Source organism: Palaemon carinicauda, chromosome 31 (assembly GCF_036898095.1).
Source record: "Palaemon carinicauda isolate YSFRI2023 chromosome 31, ASM3689809v2, whole genome shotgun sequence".
NCBI classification, from domain to species: Eukaryota; Metazoa; Arthropoda; class Malacostraca; order Decapoda; family Palaemonidae; genus Palaemon; species Palaemon carinicauda.
The window spans coordinates 11224218-11246620 of record NC_090755.1 but is presented as its reverse complement, the minus strand read 5'-3'; the positions used below and the strand labels follow the sequence as shown (position 1 = coordinate 11246620).

General features: G+C 37.8%; 1 protein-coding gene across 1 annotated transcript in view; it reads left to right on the top strand.

The window, feature by feature from the left end:
* Positions 1–14477, top strand: part of LOC137624278 (heterogeneous nuclear ribonucleoprotein U-like protein 1) — a 148455-nt gene extending 133978 nt beyond the window's left edge. Inside the window, exons 8-12 of the mRNA XM_068354820.1 lie at positions 5134–5302; positions 5666–5860; positions 11328–11572; positions 12987–13205; positions 13599–14477. Of these exons, the coding sequence (XP_068210921.1) occupies positions 5134–5302; positions 5666–5860; positions 11328–11572; positions 12987–13205; positions 13599–13787 (1017 nt within the window). The 3' untranslated portion in view covers positions 13788–14477. The remainder of the gene's footprint in view (positions 1–5133; positions 5303–5665; positions 5861–11327; positions 11573–12986; positions 13206–13598) is intronic.
* Positions 14478–22403: the final 7926 nt, after the last annotated feature.

Sequence of the window (22403 nt, the reverse complement as noted above, 5' to 3'; positions counted from 1 at the left end):
TGCTAATGAATTCTTTTTCTTAAGAAATTAAAGAAACTACAGCTCTTCATCAAGAGGGTGGGAGGAAGGAAGAAATCCATAACTTTGTGATGCAGTTAGTCAGTCCAATCTTCTTTTGGAAGGGATCTAGGGATGTATATTTCAGCGCTCCCTTGAATGAGAGAATACCTGGGTTAAAAATCATATTAGAAAAATTGATTTTACTTAGCATTAATTTTGATGGATGGTATAACCTGGTGACTTACAAGTGTTACGATGTTTACCTGAACCAAAGCACAGGTATATAAAACTGTTATAAAGCCTTTTAATTTCTTGTGTATATGTTAGCAGATTATCTGGTTCAGTTTTGTTAGTTTAAAGGCTTATTAGACTATGGTTTTTTTTCTGCCTGCTGGTTTGTCTGGGGCGCTTACTTTATCGTCCCAGCCCTTCCTATGCGGTTGAAGGAGTTACCTACTTTAGCAAGAACATTAAAGATGGTTTTTCTTATTTTTCCCATCACAGTGCGCACAGACAAGGTATATGGGATTTGGAAAAGAATGGTTATGGGCATGATAATTCTGTGCTGCGGAATGCACGTTTCACATGGCTGATATATCATCTCGATTTATTGAAAAAAATCCCTTGTTGAGAATAAGATTATTCAGGGTAAATTCCAATAATATGTATTAGCTTTGAAGGCGTGTTTCATCAGAAAGAAAAGAAATGGTCGACACAATGATTGTACACTAGTAGAAGATTAAATCAAATTTCCAAATTGGCAGGATTGGAAATAGTACGAGAGCTAACCCTACTGGACAGTTTACAAATACGTTAGTCTGAGATCTAAGGCTACAACAATACTTGATGTATTTATAATTCCTTAGCTATATATATAAACATTATAAGATAGAAGAGATGGTGCTTAATATATGCAATAGTATTTCTTAATCAGGTGTTCAGGCAAGAGTAGGATTATTGTATATTTTCTAATTTCATTATTGTATCTGAAACTATTCAAGAGTTCTTATGGGGAGGAATAAAAACTGCACACTGGTGATGATTTAGTTGTCGTTCATCCTCTTAACCAATTAGCAGAAAATATCTCTCTCTCTCTCTCTCTCTCTCTCTCTCTCTCTCTCTCTCTCTCTCTCTCTCTCTCTCTCTCTCTCTCTCTCTCTCTCTCTCTCTCTCTCTCTCTCTCTCTTTTTTATACTCGTGTTTTTGGAAACCGATTCCTGTCAGTCACCCCTTTAGCCAATTTTTTACTTACTGTTTTATTATATTAATGTATTATATCTCGTAGGGTTTTAGCTTTCCGTTTAGTTGGGGATTATATCTTTCCTCTCGGTTCTTCTGTTGATATACAGTAGTGAGATTAGTTTAGACGTGTTTGAGTTTATGCTTGTTCTTTTTACATCCCTCTATTTTCTTCATGAGTATTTTCCTCAAGCTTTTTCTCGACGACAACTCCCGTCTTCGGGATACCCATCTCTCCTGGGGTCAAGTGGGCCCACGAGGTTTGTGCAGTCTTCACCTCTCTGATCAGTATTGACTTGAGTTATCATCATGTCAATCCACCTTCCCCTAATTCTTCCTCTTTAACTTGACTTGAGAGATACTTAAATGCTTTCTCCTATTGCCCAGTTGTGGTGGCATGTGTTCTTCAATGGAAAGATAGGGAATTGCATGTCACTTTTTCCTCTTATCCTCTTTTTCTGTGGTACCACTTGGGAGTTGGTGCAACAGGAAGTCCTCAGTCCAGGTGTATATTCTGACCTACAGAACCCACAATTTAGAACCGCTGACTTTCCCCGTCTCGCCTTTGAGACGCCATCACGGAAACACCCACGTTACCCTGCTGAACGTTTGAGCTCTTCAGTGTCTCTTCTCCCATCCCCAATCCTCTGGGTATTCAAGCCTCTTATGATTAATGGGCTGTAATGAACAGGCAACGTCTCGTTTGTATAAACCCCGTTGACTGTGTGATTCTCAGGTACAATGGAATGAGGCACAAGTGGATTTGAAACAATGTTTTTATCTGAATTTAATGTAACTGGAGAGCATTGTCACAGCACATAAGGCATCTTATCACTAAAGGCTTGTATGAAAGTCATGTTTTTCCATAATGTAAACATCAGATTGTACCAGCTGAAGAGATCTCTTCTTTTGATATCATTACGCACATTAAGATTACTTTGGAGGTTCTTAAAGGTTTCAAGAAGTTACATTTGCTTTATGGCTAGCCTTTTATGCTTCGTTGCAGACATGAGTTTCCAAAAATGATTTTTTGGAAGAAGAGTGTTCTTTTAAAGTTAATAGAACTTCCAAATTACACGGTTGCATGATAAATGTGCATTTCCTTTTGGTTTTTTACTATTCACAAGTTGCACATTCTTTGAGTCTTGCTTTTGACCACAATTTTCCACCAATGATTTGCTATCTTTATCATTTGAAGGTCCAATAACAACAAATCAGTTGGACTCTGTACGTAAAGTCCAGCAATAGAGTATTGTTGGTATTTAGAGGAAAACAAAAATATTTCACTTATTGCTAAGGGTATGAAGTTATAAGTAGCCAATAGTAACCTTCCATTTATTTTATTTAGTTGATGCCACTTCAGGAATGTGCCGGTATATCTGATGAAGCTTTCTTAAACTGTATTTAGTTACTCAAGTTACCCCGATAGTTCAGTGCTAACTGGTCAGGTTTGCGCTTTTCATATGTATCGTATCACTGTATTAGATTTGTTTTGCATTGTCGTGTGAGAATTACTTTTGTTTCTGAAGGTTTCCTTTTTTCTTCAGAATTCTTTTTAGCTTAGGACATAAAATGTTCTCGTGAATATTGAAATTCAGCAATGGTTGTGGAATGATTGAAAGTATCCTCAAGTAATGCAAAGGAGTTCGTTAATAGCTAAGGGGATAGTAATTCCTGCGTTGTAATATTGGTTGGCTCTAACATGATCTCTTGGGAAAATGGCGCCCAAAGATTTTGGTAATACATTGTTACTTTAGTGTATTTTAAGGGTGTAAACGTATAAAGACATTCAAGAGATTTAATAGGATTTTGGAGTTGCGAATAAGTAAAAATCCTGGCTTTGGAATCGTACACGCTGAGGGCGAATTATTTTTGTTTTTCTATTTTGAACGATTATAAATAAAATCATAAGTTTGGAATTGTTCTGTATGTAGGTCAATATAAAAGGTGATGGATAATGAAATCTATAAAAAGGGTCATAGAAAGTAAGAAAAATAAGATAAATTTTTATTAAAAAGAATGAATAAACCTTTCAAGCAATTCACAGTGTACTAGTGTTAGGTGCACCGAGAGGTGGAAGCTGTAACCTTTGTATTTTAATGATTTTTTTACAGGTTTCACTAACTGGCAGAGATGAGAATTTTGTGATGTAGGAGAAGGTCATTCAAATTTGATTATTGGTACATCATGCCTGTAAGGATGTACCTCTGATAACACCGTTTGAAAAGTCAAATTTAGAAATAAGTCCTGGTTTAAAAGAGGCTATGATTAAGCAGTTGAAGGTAATTCATAGGTTCTTATGTTTATTTCTTATTAGAAAAAAATAATCTTTTAGAGAAATATTCAACAGGAACGAGTTCTTTAATCATCGTGAGCTTTGAGAAATCGTCTAGCTTGCTTACGTTGTGTATAATCAAAGTATATAAAATTTGGAGCTTTTGTACCATTTTGATATTGATCCTTGCAAGTGGATATAAGCTGAAACCAGACACAACTACTGCAATAGATTTTGGCTCCTGTAAGAAGAAAATCTGTTTGTCTAGGGTTTCACTGCGTTAATGTTTGTGTGAGGAAAACGGAGGCCTCGTATCTTTCAGAGAAATAAACCATAGTAATGGTTTCTTTGTAAGTTAAAATATAAAAACATGTTAAATATCTGGCTCTTAGCTGAAAATGCTAAATTTCCTTCTGAACTCTATTTTATGTTTTAAGAATTTAATGTAATGTGGTGTGAAGTAATGTTGGAATTAGGCGGAGGGGAAAAAAAGAGGTTTACAAGTTAAGACGGCAAATTTGATGCAGTAGTTTAGGAAATAATGTATTGAAGCTTATGGCTTCTGTTGAAACAAGATCGTAGTCAATGGTACTCTCATGTCTGCTAATAATGTACTGGTATTGTATTATTTTTACAGTGATATACATGGTAATGTATCACCTGTTCAGAAGTGTTTTCCAGAAGTACAGTGTACGCTAATGAAAAGAGATGTCATTAATTGTTGATCAGTCGTGTACTGAAAGCAGGTAGCTTGCTAATATGTGTAGCATGATGTATGATCTTTGTTTGCATTAGGTTTACACTGTGAGAACAGAGGTGTCCATAATATCTGGAGCGGGACGGAATTGTCACGTAAATCAGGTGAAATTGACGTAAGTTAATGATGCAGATGTCTGCAATATGTATTGCCAGTTATGAACACTCATTTGATTTGTAACATATATTCGCTTTAAGAGGTAAAGTTACTAATAGATTTTGAAGAACAAATATTAGAAAATAGAGGTTTTCAGCTTCTGATTGCCTTGTGTAAATAAAGTTTGAAGTGGCGCTGTATAGATGATCTATATTTTAACATAAGTTGGACTGACTAACATGCATCAACAGAGAATATGGATAGAAGTTGTCTGAAGTTTGGAAGATGCGTAAGTTCTAAACCTTAGTTAGCTGGTGTTTTTAGGGCACATTAGGCGGTTAGTGTGTTAAACAGGTTCGCCATCACCTGATATATATATGGCCGTGAAGGTCACGTGGGGTGGGTTGGCATTGGCTAACAATTTTTCAATTACAGGAGGATGTTGATTAAAATCTGGATGTAGGGGATTAGAAGAACAACTACCTTATCTTTAGATAAGAATTATGATTGTTGTGATATTAAAGAAAAGATTGATCATTTCAGCAGGTCCTGATCTTTGGGTCACACAGGTACGTATTTAGATGTTTAAGAGGGGGGGAAACGAACAGAAGAACTGCTGCTATTAACCTGTTCTTGCAGACTGTCTTTACAGAGGACACTTTTAGAAGGCTGACAACAGCCATATTGACCTCCTTAAGGTCGTTGGGCAGGATCTAGAAACTTAAGTGCCTAATGGCTCTTGTTTATCTCCTCTGATACGGAACAGACGAATGTATACCCATCGGCTCAGAGGCGTAAAATGAAGGGTTTTGCTGGCTTCTATCGTCGGGCAGTGGTAATTTGCCCTTCAGACGAGAACCTGAAGAAACGAACTGAGAAGCGGGAGAAGGAAGAAGGCAAGGATGTTCCTGATAAAGCTGTCCTAGAGATGAAAGGTAAATAAAGGACGTGATAAAAGGTAAAAAAGTGACACTGACTGTGGAATCATGGTTAGCTGTCAACTGTGCTTACTTCTTCCACTGTAAAATAACCTTATGATGCTTGCTCTTACTACACCTAGCCTGTTCACTGGTATTAAATTTCTTTCCTTTTATTGCAGCAGTTTGGAGATGTTGCTAAAGGTTTTCACTGATAGTAACTAGAGCATTTTATCAACAGCTTTTGTTTCCTAGTATTGTTTGATAAAGAATTTCAACTTTTTGTACCTAGAGTAAAAGATAATGAGTCTAAATCAGTGAAAGCCTTTGCTGTGGACGACAGTTACGAGGGTAAATGATGACAACGATTTTTTATAACAGCAAACTTCAAGCTGCCAGAGGAAGGGGAACTGTTTGATGCAGTAGAATTTGTAGAACTTCAGCGTGAAGAAGCTGGGAAGCTGGTGGCTCAGTACAACAAAGAAGGGGAAACCGCTGGTTTCGGACAGAAGAAAGGCTTCCGAGGAGGATTCCACGACCGAAGAGGGGGTTTCATGGAGAACAGAGGTGGCTATGGTATGCTGGATATTTATTTGTGATTTTTTCTTTATTCCTTTCATGTTTAGAAGACTAACAAGTCTCGGCACCATTTGTATGCTTTTCATTCATAACTCCAGTCACAATATTTTACTTAACTATGAATTTTTCCCCCATGCTTCCCAAATTGTTTCCTACTTCTAACTCTCGGTTAATGATTTTTAAACATAATTATGAAGTTTATATTTAATAGAGAGGAGGTTTTGGGGTTCTCTTGAAGCATTGATTAAGAGTTTGGTTTGAGGAGCAAAACTAGGCCCCATTGAAACAAAGTTGTTGTGTTGTGTGTGTGTGTGTTTTTTTTTTTTTTTTTTTATACTAAGAATGTAATATATTTTTTAATTTAAAAACGATAATTTTATACACAAAGTTGTACATTGGAAAGTCTCTCTCTTTCTTTTTTTATAATAGCTTGAAACGGATGAAGAAAAATAGAAAATACATTATAAGGAAATATCAAAAGTGAAATAATGAAATGAAGATAAAAGAAGAGGATAATTGATAAGATATATGCTTTAAATATGAGAGAAAGATTGTTAGAGATTGGTCAAATTGTTTCTTATTTTACTACATGGTTTGGGGATGGAAGAAGAGAAGAGACAGAGGGACGAAAGAAGTATGATGTAAAGAGAATAACATCATCTTCATCATCATCCTTTAACCTTTTTACCCCCAATGCCCATACTGGTACGTTTCACAAAACTCATCCCTTAACCCTCATGCCCGTACCGGTACGTTGTTCCATAAAAATGCTATATACATTTTTTCTTCATACCTTTTTATAATTGTATGAGAAACTTCGGGCATTTTCCAAAATAATGAGACCAACCTGACCTCTCTATGACAAAAATTAAGGCTGTCAGCACACTCTAAAATGAAAATATTGCGAAACACGCTTGAAAACGCGCGGGGGGTTGTGGTTGGGAAAGTTCCAAATAGCTTGGGGGTGAAAGGGTTAGGTGAAGGGATTGATTCATATGAAGTGTGTTGGGGACTGCTGATGCTATTGATTTTGAAAAGTTTATACTTTGACTTGTGATTTATAGCGGAAACCTCAGGAGACATTAAGAGGTTTGTGATTTACAGTATCTGAAGAAAACAGGAGATGCATGTAGAAAGTTGCATATTAGTTAAGCTAGAAAATTCAAAAAGCGTTAAAACTTTTCCTACGTCTATTCCATTTGTTGGACATTCTTCTGTTGCGTAGTGTTAATAGCCAAATGGTGTTGGTCCTTGAACAAAGCATCAGTTTCATTCAAATACGTCACAGCGGGGATCTGCCCTCTGAACAACAAGGCCGATCCTCCTGAAGTGATTACAAAGAAGAGGCAAAATAATCTGACGTATGGAAAAGAAAGCTGACCGTACAATTGTGGATTAACAGATAAAAGTAAGGAGGACACGTAAGAACTAAGTCTAGATGTGGACGTCCACGAGTAACAACATGGCAGCAAGGGAAGGAAATTGTTATTTCTGCGACAGAAACTCCCAAGAAAACAGTGGTTACTTTGACAAGTGAATTACATCTCCCTTGCATACCTGTCACCTCAAGTTGTCGGTTACGTGAGGTTGGCCCATCGTGTCCCAGCTGTAAAACAAAACTTCACAGAAGCCAACAAAGAAAGCCGATTGGCATTTGCACAAAATTACTTTCATATGGGGGTCAACTTTTGGTGAACAAAAATTTTTACCATTGAGAAATCCTTGCAATTTATGGAAAGATCGAAGACATTGTGGGAGAATGAGGAATACTGTACTTGATGATGGTAAGATTATGACCTCATTTCATTGACGGATGTGAGCAGCAGGTCCCAGCGAGTTAGTTACTATTGATGAGTATCTGCTCATCAACACTATATAAATATCCCTGAAACTGCTCCTCTGTCATCCAACAGGGCATATTTAAAAAAAATGAAAAATACATTGAACCTGTGCCTGATTATAATATTTTATCCTTGGTTTTGAAATTTATGAATGTGGAAAAGTTGAGGGAGCTTCAGGCTATGGACCCCAGGATATTTATGTTAAAACATTACTAAAACACATTACCGACATATATCATGCATAGTTAGGGTATTTAATACGTTAGCTGTATTGTGCATACTGTATTTGCTACTCTTTATATTAAAATGAAACTCCTAGCTATTATATTTACCAATTACCCCACGGTTGAAAATAACAAAATATTAATTGTGATTTCTGCTATATTTTAAAAATGGCGCATGGTGTGTTTCTCGATTGATACACTCCTAGCGCTAATTTTAGAATATTGTAGAGTGAGGAGGAGGTAGGTGGAGGGAGAGAAGAAATCCATGACTATGTGGAGGAAGATGAGGTTTTGCTTCTCTCTCTCTCTCTCTCTCTCTCTCTCTCTCTCTCTCTCTCTCTCTCTCTCTCTCTCTCTTTTTTTATCATTTGTTTGTTTATTCTCATTTCATTATTTTACTCTACTATAGTTTTGCAAAATCATTATTATGTATTTTCATTTCAGTATCTTTATTCCTTTTCTAAATAGCTCAGGCATTTGATCACACGACTTAATGGAAAAATTATTGCGAACCACGGTCCCCCTTTTTTTCTGAAGCTTTCATGACTACGGAGAGGTCATTGGGTCTAGGAATAACAATAGAGAATTCCCAACCTATCTCATGAAACAAGAGAACGTTTAATTTGACCCGAGCAGCGGGAAAGACATAAGCATCCTCTAAAGGAGAAGCAGTTCAGTAATGTTGTTAGCCTCATATTGACAATGGAGCGCCGAACACAGTACCTTGCTAAGGTATCCAGTGATGCTGACGTTGTCAAAGTCAGTGTTATTCCTGGTTGTAAGGGTAAACAGACAAGGGATCTTGGCCTCTGTGGCCTTCTCAAAATCAAGTATAGCCAGGAAACTCTACTTGACAAGGGCAAATTGAACAACATTGAGTCCTAAAAATATTGGCCAAGGGAGTACATGATGAACTTTCACCTGATGACTAGATTCGTGTGGTGTATAGAGATATTAGATGTATTCCTTCATCTTTAGCCACTCAGAAGTGCTCAAAACCAACACGCACTTATACATACCCGATGACAACTTGGAATGATTAAGGAATTCTCTAAAGGTTACTACTGTACTTAAAAAAAAAAGAATTCCATCCTTTTTTAGGTTATTGATTTGTTCTTATACATAAAAAAAGCCTTCATTCATTTATAAAAGGGTTACTTCAATAAAGCTGGAATAGCTGTTTAAACGTTAGCTGCCTGAAAGTACAGACGTAGTTTGCGTTGTCATCATATCTTAGCTACTTAGCTTTATTCAGTATACTTGTTCCTCTTGTTCCTGTTGCTGTCATATCCCTCATGTTTTTAAGTTTTTGTGGCTGACAACAAGATCCTAAGGAAGGTTTTCTATGAACATCACTGGTGCTTTGTCTGCTGAAGAGTTCCTCCACTGCCAAATGTTAAGGGAAAGGCCACCACCCTTTTGCTTCTCTTTAGTGGCTACCAATTTGCAAATTTGCTAAGGACATATCACAGGGCTGTTGTGCTTTGCCTGTCGTTGGCCTATGCGCGACTCGGGAAGATGGCCTTAAAGTTTTCCCATCTGCCTTCATAGTCTTCGCTGTGACTTCTGAGAAGTATAAGTAGAATTCATCATTGTAGAAGGGTAGGAAGTCTGGTCAATAGAATTATGTTTGCATAACTCCATTTTTTGTTTTCCTGTGGGAGAGAGGTTGCTGTAATGCACTGTCAGTCTGATGAAGGGTGCTGACCTCCATTCCCCATCCTGAAGGATATTTTTCTTTTGGGAGAAAAAAACTGTGTATTCCTATGATATTATGAGATGTTACTGCTGCTTCCCCATCCCCTATTGCAAGAATTTTCAGAGACAACACCCAAATCTTTGGATGTTACGCCTGTCGAAGATTGTCATCGAAGTGCAGAACGACCAATTAGTCTGACTCTCCACAGTCTGCCTGGTTCCTCTACATGGCTTTGTAGGTGGAACGGCACTGTACCAATCCCCTTCCTGCATGAAGGCGATAAAGTATGAGGTACAAGGGCTCATGCCCTTGTTTACCAGGGCCAAGTCTCATGAGATGAAGTCAGGGATATCAGATCTACCCTAATCATCAGTAAGAACTCGTCAGTGGTGCTAGTCTTGAAGGTAGGAGTGATACAACAAGCATTAGCTGCCCACTACCCTCTGGTTAACCTTATCTTAGGCCTAATGTTAGTTACTCACTAAGCTGCGTTGCAAACCTAGTAGCATCTCGCGTAAGGTAACGATTGTGATGCAAGTCTAGAAGGAGAGAGAGAATATCTGACTGCTCTCCTCTTCCTTTTTCCCCTGCTAAATGGAGGCAAAATTCACGAAGGTACCGGTAACTTTTCTTAAAGAAAAGCACTGTATTGAAGTATCTCGCCCATCTTGCTGGACAGAGGGGAGGATTGACAAAATGTATGCAACCCATTTTTCATTATGACCATAATGGATATAGGTTCCTTCATGATCTCTCCTACCTGTTTCCTAGCATAACACGTGCAACATCTTCATGCTCAGGAGGTTGGCAGAGTCACCACTTGCTCTTCTCCAAGAATAAAGGGCACTGATATTTCCCTGTTCAGTAAAACCAGCCAGTTTAGTTAATATACTTCTCTTAAGGATGAGTTGAAGGTTAGTAGTATACATTCGCGGATATAAAGAAAAAATTTCCCACAATAATACATGATTAGTCTGTATAATGTGGTACCCAAGTCCCAAATTTATTTCATATTTTAACTAGGGGAACTTTATTTTATCTGAAATAAATACCTGTATTAACTAGGCATTATTATAATAAATAACCTTGAGAATATGAATGAAATTAACATCACTATATGGATTCATGTTGGTGAAAGAAACAAACAAAAATCTCTCTCTCTCTCTCTCTCTCTCTCTCTCTCTCTCTCTCTCTCTTTTTTTTTGTGTTCAATTATTTATACTGTTATGAAAAAAATATATAGATGGTGATCAATAGTTTGAAGGAAGGCAAAGGATGCTATTTCAACCCCCATAACAGCTGTTTTTGTGAAACGTTTTACATATACTGCATTGCAATGGCTTGCTTGTAAAGTACATCAATATTCAGTTTTATTTTGACTATCCCACCAAAACCATAATTCTAGAAAAGCTTATTTTGTAAACTTCTGTCAACCTAGTAAAGCCAGCATTCATGAAGTAGCTCCGTCAGATCTTTGCATAGGTTTAGTGCTACAATGGCTAAGTTCCAATTTGTTTAAATTGAATACCTTTGCTGGAAATTCAAAGAGCAAAACTTATGATAGTTGTTTTTTTATGTAAGAAAATTCTGTAGTTGTGTTAGGTATGTATAAACCTCTTAAGATTGTTGACTTTGCTCTTCAGGAAATAGTTTTGTTCAGGAATGTACGGTCTTCATGTATCTTGCCCATATTCATTCAGGAAATAGAGGCAGCAGCAACTTCAGAGGAGGGTGGGACCGCGATCGTCGTGGAGGATACACAGATCGCAGAGACAGAGGAGGGTGGAACAGAGACCGGGACAACCGCGATTACAATCGCAGTTACGGCAGCCGCGGAGGCTACAACAGAGACAACCGAAGTGGTGGCCGAGAATTGCAGAGAGTATACAGCAAAGATCGCAGTGGTCGCTCCGGTGGATATTACAATGACTGGAACAGGAATTCGGTGGGTGTATCTATATTTGTACCAACATTACTATTTGCATAAAATTTGATCCCTACAGTCTCCTTAATCAATAAATCTTATTTATTTTCTCAACAAAAAGAAAATACAGTATTTTATGAGCTTTACCATCATGTGACTTGCATTTAGTTCTTCATTCTCCAAGTCACTATTACTGTACATTTCTTATATTTATTCCAGCTGCACCAATTTTTTTTTTATGCAGAGAGAAAGAACCCTAAGTTTACATGGTCCAATATCCTCCTCTAAGGACCTAAGGGTTAGAATGGTAGAGATGATTTACAAAATTACAATGACAAAAGTAGCAAGAGTTGGAGAAACAGAAACCTTTGAAGTTAGTTATTGGATTACATCAGGGGTCAGCAATCAGCCAATTTTTGTGTTGGTCTTGCTATATGCAGATTTGGTGATTACTACTGAAAATGAGGAAGAATTACAGAGAAGGGTGGTAGAGTGGCAAGTGTCTGGAAAGGGGTGGTTTGCGGGGGAATGTGGATAAGACTGAAGCTATGGTTAGCTGTAAGGAAGGTAGGGACAAGATAGCCATACATGAAAGTAGAAGAGCAGTTATAAAACAGGTAGAACCTTTCAGATACTTGGGATCTACTATAAATCAGGAGGGAGGATGTGAGGCTGAGGTTGAGTATAGGATAAAAGCAGCATGGGGAAAGTGGAGGGAGGTAGCAGGAGTGGTATGTGATAGGAAAATTCCAATTAAGGGAAAAGTCGAGATCTATAGCACAGTAATAAGACCAAGGTTAATGTATGGGCTTTTAGATGAAAAGAGGAAGCAAGTAAAGCTTGAGAGAACAGAGATTAGAATGCTAAGGTGGATTAAGGGAATATCACTGTTTGAAAGATTGGAAAATGATGAAAAAAGAAAAATGGCAGGTGTAATGAACATTACTGAGATAAGAGTGTCACGACTGAGATGGTGTGGCCACGTGTGGAGGATGAATGGTGGGGAGGGCTTGGGAGAAACCTGAAAGGGGGAGAAGATCAAGAGGGAGGCCTTATTCTATGTTTGGGTTCCCCAAGGTCCCTCAGTGTGAGGCAGAGAGTTAGATGTTGAGATAAGGTGAAGGGTGATATGGAGAGAAGAGGTTTGGTGGAAGAGGATGCCTTTGATCGAAGGCATTGGAGAGGGCCACATCAGATACCCGACCCCTTAATACAGGGATAACGGTGTGTAAGAAAAAGAAGAGAGACTGCTAATAATATATCTAATTCAGTAACCAAGTTCTTGTTTATCCAACTTGGAAGTACACAATCTTTGGCAGCGTCCTAACAAAATGTTGGAACATGAATATGAAACCATTGCATATTGTGAGCAGATCATCTCAAAGGTACTATAATGTTTTTTTTTCTAATTTCCTCCCGATTATTTCATCTGCAGAATTATGATAACAAGACATCCTCCAGCTCCTCCTCTACCAGCCAGTGGGCAGGTCACCAGGGGGTGCAGAGCAACCAGGGTTATGGTGGTTACAGTAATTACAGTAACCAGGGATGGGGAAGTAACCAGCAGACTGGAAGCTACAATACAGGAGGGTATGGTCAAAGCTACAGTGGCAACTGGAATCAGCAGTACTACCAGCAACAGTATTGGAACCAGGTAATTCTTTCTGCTCTTCCTTTCTTAAGGGTAAACTTGGGCACACTATTCTATCATCTCTTTCCCCCTGTGTTTTGAAGTTTTTATAGTTTACAGTATATATATGAGAGAACTATTTTAATGTTACTGTCCTCAAGATATTTTATTTTAGTTTTTAATTCCTTATCTTTTAGTTTCTTTCCTTGTTGCCTTTCTTCATTGGACTAATTTTTCCATGTTGGAGCCCATGGGCTTATAGCATCTTGCCTTTCCAACTAAGGGTTGTAGCTTAGTAATAATAATATAAAGATTTGACTACAGGTATTATCATACAACACTGATGTAATTTTTGCCTTTACCAACTAGAGTTCTAGCATTTCATGTAGTGACGATATCTCAACGGTTTCCCTTCAGAGCTATGGAAGCTATGGAAGTCAGCAAGGCTATGGCTCCAGTCAGCAGTCCTATGGTAGCCAATCTTCAACAAGTCCTTCAAGTAGCAGTTGGAGCCAGCAAGGAAGTGGTAGCTGGGGTAACTCCGGCACGGGGAATACAGGATGGGGAAGTTATGGATCTAGTTACCAAAGCGGCTCCAGGCGATAATTGACTTTCTTAGTCACGTTAATCAAAGCAGCAATCATGCAAGAGGGGGATTCTGTGCATATATTTTTTTTTTCTAGCATTTTTCTATATTCTCATTCTCTTATTTTATAATGTTTCTATGTTTTCATTCTGTTTATAGTTATCCTATAAAATTTTTGAGAAGATTTATGTCTGTACCCTTATATTTTACAAAACATTGATGTGTAGCATTTATAGTTTGAGACACATTCGGTATATTTAGATGTAGATTTTAGTGTGAATGTTGATCACCAGAACACTCATTTCTGGTAATATGAGAGAGAGAGAGAGAGAGAGACTTGTTGCTTCAAGTCAGTTTTAATAAATTATGACAAAAATTAGTGCAGTACATAAAAAGAGTATTGTAATTAGAAGAGAAAGTAAAAATTTATTCAGAATATTATCTGTGTATTGAATAGTGATCTTGTATGTAGATAAGATTAATAGGTTTATCGTACCAGTGTATTTTTTCTCATATTTAGAAGTTTATGATTTCTTAGGTATGTTGAACCTCTTACAATGTACAAAATAATGGAGTATGCAGTCACAACGTGTATTCTACATACCAATAGTGTACTATACTTAGATTGGATTTTTTTTAAAATTGTATTTTCACGGTTTGTAAGTTTGAGCTTTAAGAAATAACACATTCAAAGACATTGGTAATATTAATATTGTGTTTTATTTTTCCAATTAAACTCAGCATGAAATAGAAAGTCTAACCTTACTGCAATTATTGAATTTAATTCTTTTGAAAACTTTGTTTGTTCCTTCACACTTATGCCGTACAAACCCTTGTCCTTTAGTATGGATTCATACTTTATGTTGCACTGTCCTTTGTGTGATATTATGTACATCAGTTACATGAAAAAAAAGTATGGTTGCAAATATATTGCTTTTTTTATACTGTACATGAAACATTTTCAAAGTACTATGCTATACTGATCTGTATTCCATTGTATAACTGACAAGTCAGTCTTGAGTTCAGCCATTCTGTTTACAAAGGCACTTCCCCTAATTTTGGGGGATAGCCAACATTAATCAAAGGAACAAAAGGGGACCTTTCCTCTCTCTGCTCCTCCCAGCCTGACGAGGTATTCAGCTGAGATTGGCTGGTACACCCAAACTGCGTATAAAAATCTTTTGACTGACTAATTTTCCAATTCATTAGCACTAATGTTATTTGTCTTGCTTATCTTACTTTGTTTATTTTATTGATTTTTTAAAGTTAAACATCTTTAATGATTTATGAATTCAATGACTTACGCTATCAGTACACACCCTTAAAGAGATTGTGCCAGTGTCCCATTGAGCCATGGCTGCATCTTCTCAGCCTCCCTATTTCCTTTAATCCATCTTACTGTCCAACAGCTTCTAACTTTTACTTCAATGTAAAAGTTTTGGGGGCCTATTAGAAATGCCCCTACCTAGCAATCGCCGGACCGTAATTTAGAGTCCCACTAAAGCTGATTAGTTTTTTGTAGTATTTGCAACCTCGTTAGTTCCATTGGTCGTTGCAACCTCCCCATCCTTGTGAGCTAAGGATGGGGTTTTTGGGAGAGCCTATAGGTCTACCTGCTGATTCATTAGCGGCCATTGCCTGGCCCTTGTTGGTCCCAGCTTGGATGGTGAGAGGGCTCGGGCACTGATACGTAGATACAGTCAATCTCTTTGGGCATTGTCACTGTCCCTTACCTCTGCCATTCATGAGGAGCCTTAAGCACTGAATACTCTCCCAGCGACAGGTTATGCTACCTTCTCATAATTCCATAATTATTTAATAATTTAACGGTTGTGGTGGCCAATGTGTTAACATCCCAGACTGGGGTTCGAGTCCTACTCAAATTCGATAGTTTCTTTGGTCGCTACAACCTCGCCATCCTTGTGAGCTAAGGATGGGTGGTTTGGGGGAGCCTAAAGGTCTATCTGCTGAGTCATCAGCAGCCATTGCCTGGCCCTCCTTGGTCCTATCTTGGCAGAGAGGGGGCTTGGGCGCTGATCATATGTACAGTGGAACCTCTACACACGAACGTATCTACATCCGAATTTTCCAACATCCGAAGTAAAATTCGAGCAAATTTTTGACTCTACACCCGAATTTTATTTCGACACACGAAGTAGCAATTTTCGTCGTACCGGTTGTATCCGAATTTTTCGACACGCGAAGTACAATTCGAACACGTTCCTACTCTACACCCGAATTTTTTTTTCGACACCCGAAGTAAACAATACTCGTATGCGTAGTCGGTGCTCATAGCGCCTGATGTGTTTTTTATTTCCGCCAATAGAAGGCAGCACTTCAACCTCGGAGGGACCCTCAATTAGCGTGGCTCTGGTCAGTCCTCTGTTCTCGTTGGCTTTATGTGGTTGTGCCCTGTGCGTTCTGCTATTAATTGTGTTTTAATCGTGATTTTTTACATTCATCCTTTTACGGTATTTTACGAAAATCATGGGTCCTAAAAGGCTTAGTTTCGCAAGTGGTAGTGGTAGTGGTGAGAAAAGGAATAAGGGAATGCTTTCTTTAGAAGTAAAGCAAGGAATTATTGAAAAGCATGAGCGTGGCGTCCGTATGAGTGAACTTGCAATAAGTTCCGCGCAAATAAAAGAGGTGTTAGGAAAATATCAAGACGTGGTCGACTTCATCGACAAATACCATCCAAAGAAATTGCAGGTTTGTCGTGTAGCTGCGCAGTTTGATGATGTTTCCCTAACTTATTTTCGAAACATTCTGAAAAGCTGTACCAAGCAACTTTCTATCGATAGCTTCTTTAAAAAAACTACGAAGCGAACTCGTGATGAAGAGGAAGGAAGTGGTTCAAAGAAAACAGCAAAGAGTGAAGAGAAAAAAATTCAATCAATTTTAAGTGTAGAGAGTGAAAGTGATTAAAATTAATCATCAAAAAGAAAAAAAGAAAATTAAAAAAAAAATATAAATTATAAAAAAAAAAAGCTAAGTTATGTTAAAGTTCACTTAGTGTAAGTTAGAATAAGTTACGGTAGTGTACGTTTATCGTAGTTAACCTCTCTACCTCCTCGCCGCCCGTCCGTCTCCTCTCTGCATAGCAAGACTAACAACACCTGCGCTGGAGTTTCTAAGGTAAAGTGACGCTAAAAACCCGTTTCTTATTTATCATTTTTTGCTAATTCTTCTTATTTACATGTCTATTCTTCTTATTTACATGTCTATTATCTAATTTAGTGTTCATTATTCTCATGGGAAAATTATGTGTAGTAGTTTATTAAGAAGTTATCATAGGTTTTTGGGCTCAACCACGGATTAATCCTATTTCAATGTATTCTTATGGGAAAATTCGTTTCGACATCCGATCAATTTCTACATCCGAAGTTGGTTCTGGAACGGATTAAATTCGTATGTAGAGGTTCCACTGTATATATGGTCAGTTTCTAGGGCAATGTCACTGTCCCATACCTCTGCCATTCGTGGGCGTCCTTTAAACCTTCAACTCAGCAAATTTATTTTAAAGGATAATTATCTGGAATGTCATCATTAGTGATCATTAAACACACAATCCTGCAGAAACTTCTTGTTTTAATGACTTGAGAAGTACTTAGGAACCCTCTAATAATTATAGTTAGTCTTGAGAATCCCTTTGGTCCACAAATTTTAAGATTTCATTTAGTAAAGTTATAGAAGGCTGATGAAAATGTTGAAATATCTCTAATCTCTGCGAGCTTTAAGTACGTAACCAAGTTGAGATAATCGTGAAACAGCCAAATCTGTAATTATACATGTTCCTATTAGTAATTTATTGCCCTCTGTAATCAATCATCTTTAATAAATGTTAGGCTTTGTGGAATGAATCAGATCAAACCAAGAGTTGGGTTTTGGTGTTCATGCCAAGAACACCACTGAAATCATACCATGAATTAATCATGCATCTCTGAAATATGAGTATTTAATGAAAAGTTCACAGTACCATATTAAAGAACATTTTCCTCGTAGTAACGGGGGATTTTGAGGAGGGAGAAGTCTAATTGGAAAGGAACCTCTGGTAGTGCTATCACTCGCCCCAGTTTTAATACCGACACCCTTTAGGGGTGAGCGAGCTGGGTATATTCCTGGCATTCCATGCAACTTTTTTCTCTGGTATATTGAGCAGTATTTATACCCTTGAAATGGTGCTTTAAGGAGCATTTCACTGGGCGACACAGGTCCCTCGCCCAGAAATAGATTTTGCCTTTGTCAAAATCCCTTTTTTATGATTAGATTTCGACCCATAATGTACAGTAGTTCATCAGATATATTCCAAAAGTATATCTTATCAGTCTTCAACATTTTGTGTTTATCCAATTAACTTGGATTATTAGGCAGTTGTAAAATATTAGATGTAGATAGGTTGATTAAGAAACAAGCAACAGGAGGTTTAAGAATTGTACTTAGTCTGACCTAATAACATGTATATCTTCCACGTAACTGATTTTTATTTTTAAAAAGAATGTACAGTACTTGAATGGTTGGTGAGATTGTTTAATATGTGTTTTGTGTTGTCAATGGTACCAGTAGATTGGGTTTGTGCATGTATTGTACCACTATATAAGGGTAAGGGAGATGTGCATGAGTGTTGTAATTCAAGAGGTATTAGTTTGTTAAGCGTAGTTGGAAAAGTGTATGGTAGAGTAATGATTAATAAGATCAAGGATAAAACAGAGAATGCAATCTTAGAAATACAGGGTGGTTTTAGAAGAGGTAGGGGTTGTATGAATCAGATTTTTACAGTTAGGCAGATAAGCGAGAAATATTTAGCAAAAGGTAAGAAGGTGTATGTTGCGTTTATGGATCTGGAGAAAGCGTATGATAGAATTGATAGGGAAGCAATGTGGAATGTGATGAGGTTATTTGGAGTTGGTGGAAGGTTGTTGCAAGCAGTGAAAAGTTTCTACAAAGGTAGTAAAGCATGTGTTAGGATAGGAAATGAAGTGAGTGATTGGTTTCCGGTGAGAGTGGGGCTGAGACAGGGATGTGTGATGTCGCCATGGTTGTTTAACTTGTATGTTGATGGAGTGGTGAGAGAGGTGAATGCTCGAGTGTTTGGATGAGGATTAAAACTGGTAGGCGAGAATGATCATGAATGGGAGGTAAATCAGTTGTTATTTGCGGATGATACTGTACTGGTAGCAGACACAGAAGAGAAGCTTGACCGACTAGTGACAGAATTTGGAAGGGTGTGTGAGAGAAGGAAGTTGAGAGTTAATGTGGGTAAGAGTAAGGTTATGAGATGTATGAGAAGGGAAGGTGGTGCAAGGTTGAATGTCATGTTGAATGGAGAGTTACTTGAGGAGGTAGATCAGTTTAAGTACTTGGGGTCTGTTGTTGCAGCAAATGGTGGAGTGGAAGCAGATGTACGTCAGAGAGTAAATGAAGGTTGCAAAGTGTTGGGGGCAGTTAAGGGAGTAGTAAAAAATAGAGGGTTGGGCATGAATGTAAAGAGAGTTCTATTTGAGAAAGTGATTGTACCAATTGTGATGTATGGATCGGAGTTGTGGGGAATGAAAGTGATGGAGAGACAGAAATTGAATGTGTTTGAGATGAAGTGTCTAAGGAGTATGGCTGGTGTATCTCGAGTAGATAGGGTTAGGAACGAAGTGGTGAGGGTGAGAATGGATGTAAGAAATGAGTTAGCAGCTAGAGTGGATATGAATGTGTTGAGAGAATGGAAAATGGCTGTCTGCTAAAGAAGGTGATGAATGCAAGAGTTGATGGGAGAAGTACGAGAGGAAGGCCAAAGTTTGGGTGGATGGATTGAGTGAAGGAAGCTCTGGGTGATAGGAGGATAGATGTGAGCGAGGCAAGAGAGCGTGCTAGAAATAGGAATGAATGGCGAGCGATTGTGACGCAGTTCCGGTAGGCCCTGCTGCTGCCTCCGATGCCTTAGATGACCGCGGAGGTAGCAGCAGTAGGGGATTCAGCATTATGAAGCTTCATCTGTGGTGGATAACGGGTGGAAGGTGGGCTGTGACACCCTAGCAGTACCAGGTGAACTCGGTTGAGTCCCTTGTTAGGCTGGGAGGAATGTAGAGAGTAGAGGTCCCCTTTTTGTTTTTGTTTCTTTGTTGATGTCGGCTACCCCCCAAAATTGGGAGAAGTGCCTTGGTATATGTATGTATGTATGTAAAAAGAATATAGCACTTTTTAACCTTTCCCTCTACATGTTTAGGATGGGAATTAGTCTTCTTTACTTCTGTTTTGCATATTTCATTCCTTAATTTATGTCCCACTTCCATATTTATTATGCATTTTGCCTGAATGCTATAGTTTTCTATGTGATAATCCCTGCTAACTACAATTGTCCATTTTTCATTGTGCCATAATATTGCAGTCTTGGACAGTGGTTTATATACCGGCCTTTAAACAGCTTGAATAGATGTTTGTCCGCAGATAGTCAATGGATTCTGTAAACTATCATTAATTCTGTCTAAGTTTGGATATCATCACTTGGTGTGGAAAAGATCCTTGTCACCCCTTTAATACCCATGTAAAATATAGAATGGTTAGCACCGGAGCACGATGTCAAACCAATCTATTGCTGCTTGTCTAAAATACCCTCTCATGTTTCCTCTATTACAAATTTCTTTGTATTTCCTTAATATATGTTATTAGATTCATTCCATTGATTTTAGTGTTATGGTCACTAGTGAGTGCATATAAGTGTGTTTCGTCAGGTAGAACAGACCTTATACCACTTGATAAATATTTTTTAATTATATAATTTTTATCTTTCAATAATCATTAGTCTAGACTCTTCCCTGTTTGCTCCTAGAATCTATATGGATGCTCTAAAGAAACCCTTTTTAAATTCTCTTTGGGGACAGATTTTATTAACTGATGTTCCTGAACAGGAATGTAGGAGTACAGTATTTTACTGGCAGTAGTGAAGTGGTTGATAAATCTTGTTAACAAGGGAGTAACTCTGTAAGAAGGAGAGTAGTGGGCTGTTCACTCGCTTGAGAAGTTTTCAAGTTTCTCGTAACCAAGGCAGCAAACAGATGTACTCTGTTAGGCTTGCATTAACTGCTGGAGATTGATTTATAGTTTTCTCCTGACTATAATATTAACCCTTATACCCCCAAAGGACGTACTGGTACGTTTCACTAAAGCCATCCCTTTACCCCCATGGACGGACCGGTACATCTTTGCAAAAAAATGCTATAAATTTTTTTTTTTTTCATATTTTTGATAATTTTTTGAGAAAATTCAGGCATTTTCCAAGAGAATGAGACCAACCTGACCTCTCTATAACGAAAATTAAGGCTATTAGAGAAATTTAAAAAAAATATACTGCAAAATGTGCTGGGAAATAAATAATCCCATGGGGGTTAAGGGTTGGAAATTTCCAAATAGCCTGGGGGTAAAAAGGTTAATAACTGGAGATATGTCATCTGCTGTGAGGTTGTGTAAACATTTAAATGATCTGTTAAATTCCTACATAAGAGTGATCATATTTCTGAGGACTTGTTCTTTTGAGGTTGCTTATTCTGCAATTGTAAGCAGAATAGTGATAGTGAATCAAGTGATTTACTGTACTTTAAATTTTCCATTGTAGGTTATAATATTAATTTGATCTCAAATTATGTTCCTTTGACATTTCTAGTGTTTTGGTCTTTAAAAGTTTTATTCAATTGTAAGACTAGGGAAAACATTCATGCTTTGAAACTTGAAGCTTTTGTATTAAGTCTGTAATCCTCTGTACTTTTCTTGTGTACAGTGGAATGTGTAGTTATTACATGTACAATACGCTATTGTTTCCTTTGGTGTTAATTTTTTAGGTTAGAGAGAGAGAGAGAGAGAGAGAGAGAGAGAGAGAGAGAGAGAGAGAGAGAGAGAGAGAGAGAGAGAGAGAGAGCAGTGTATTTAACTGAGAATTTTGCACATCATAGAAAAAAGAGAATAATCTATTAAAGATACCACAAACACATAGTCAATCATTTATTAATTCTATTCAGTAGTACTCCATCTTTACGACGACAATAAGGAATCAGCAGAGTAAAGGTTATGAAGGATTCTTATCACAAGGCCACCTTTTTAATCAACAAGAAAAGGACCATGCAGTTAACTCTTCCAGGAGTAAAATTTACCGAGGTAAACATTTTTGTGATGTATAATTATATACTGTATACTGAATAGGTTACACAATGAAACGAGGATAGAAATTTGTATTTTTGTAAATTAACACAGTAAACTGTATGTATTTTATCCATCATCATCTGTGAACAAAAGGAAGCCATTACAGGACATATTTTAAGCTCGAGCAATATTGGAATTTTAGAATATGAATTTAACTAACCTCTATAGTTATTATTCTGGGCTGTTAACATTATAGTTGTTCCAACACAAATACTTACCGAGAACTATTTTTCTTGGGAGTCACTTGGTGATCTCTCTTTCTCGACCAAGGTTTTTGGCGCCGTTACCCCCCTACTCCGTTCTCTGTACAGGCCTACCCCCGCCGCCAAAGAATGCGCCCCGAGGGCAGGATTAGGGCAGGTCACTGCTTCTCTGGGCCATTCTCCTCATTAAGTTCTTGGTCGTGAGGTGTTCACACCTCACTCTCAAGTCTCTCTCGATCCTTTGTGCACGCT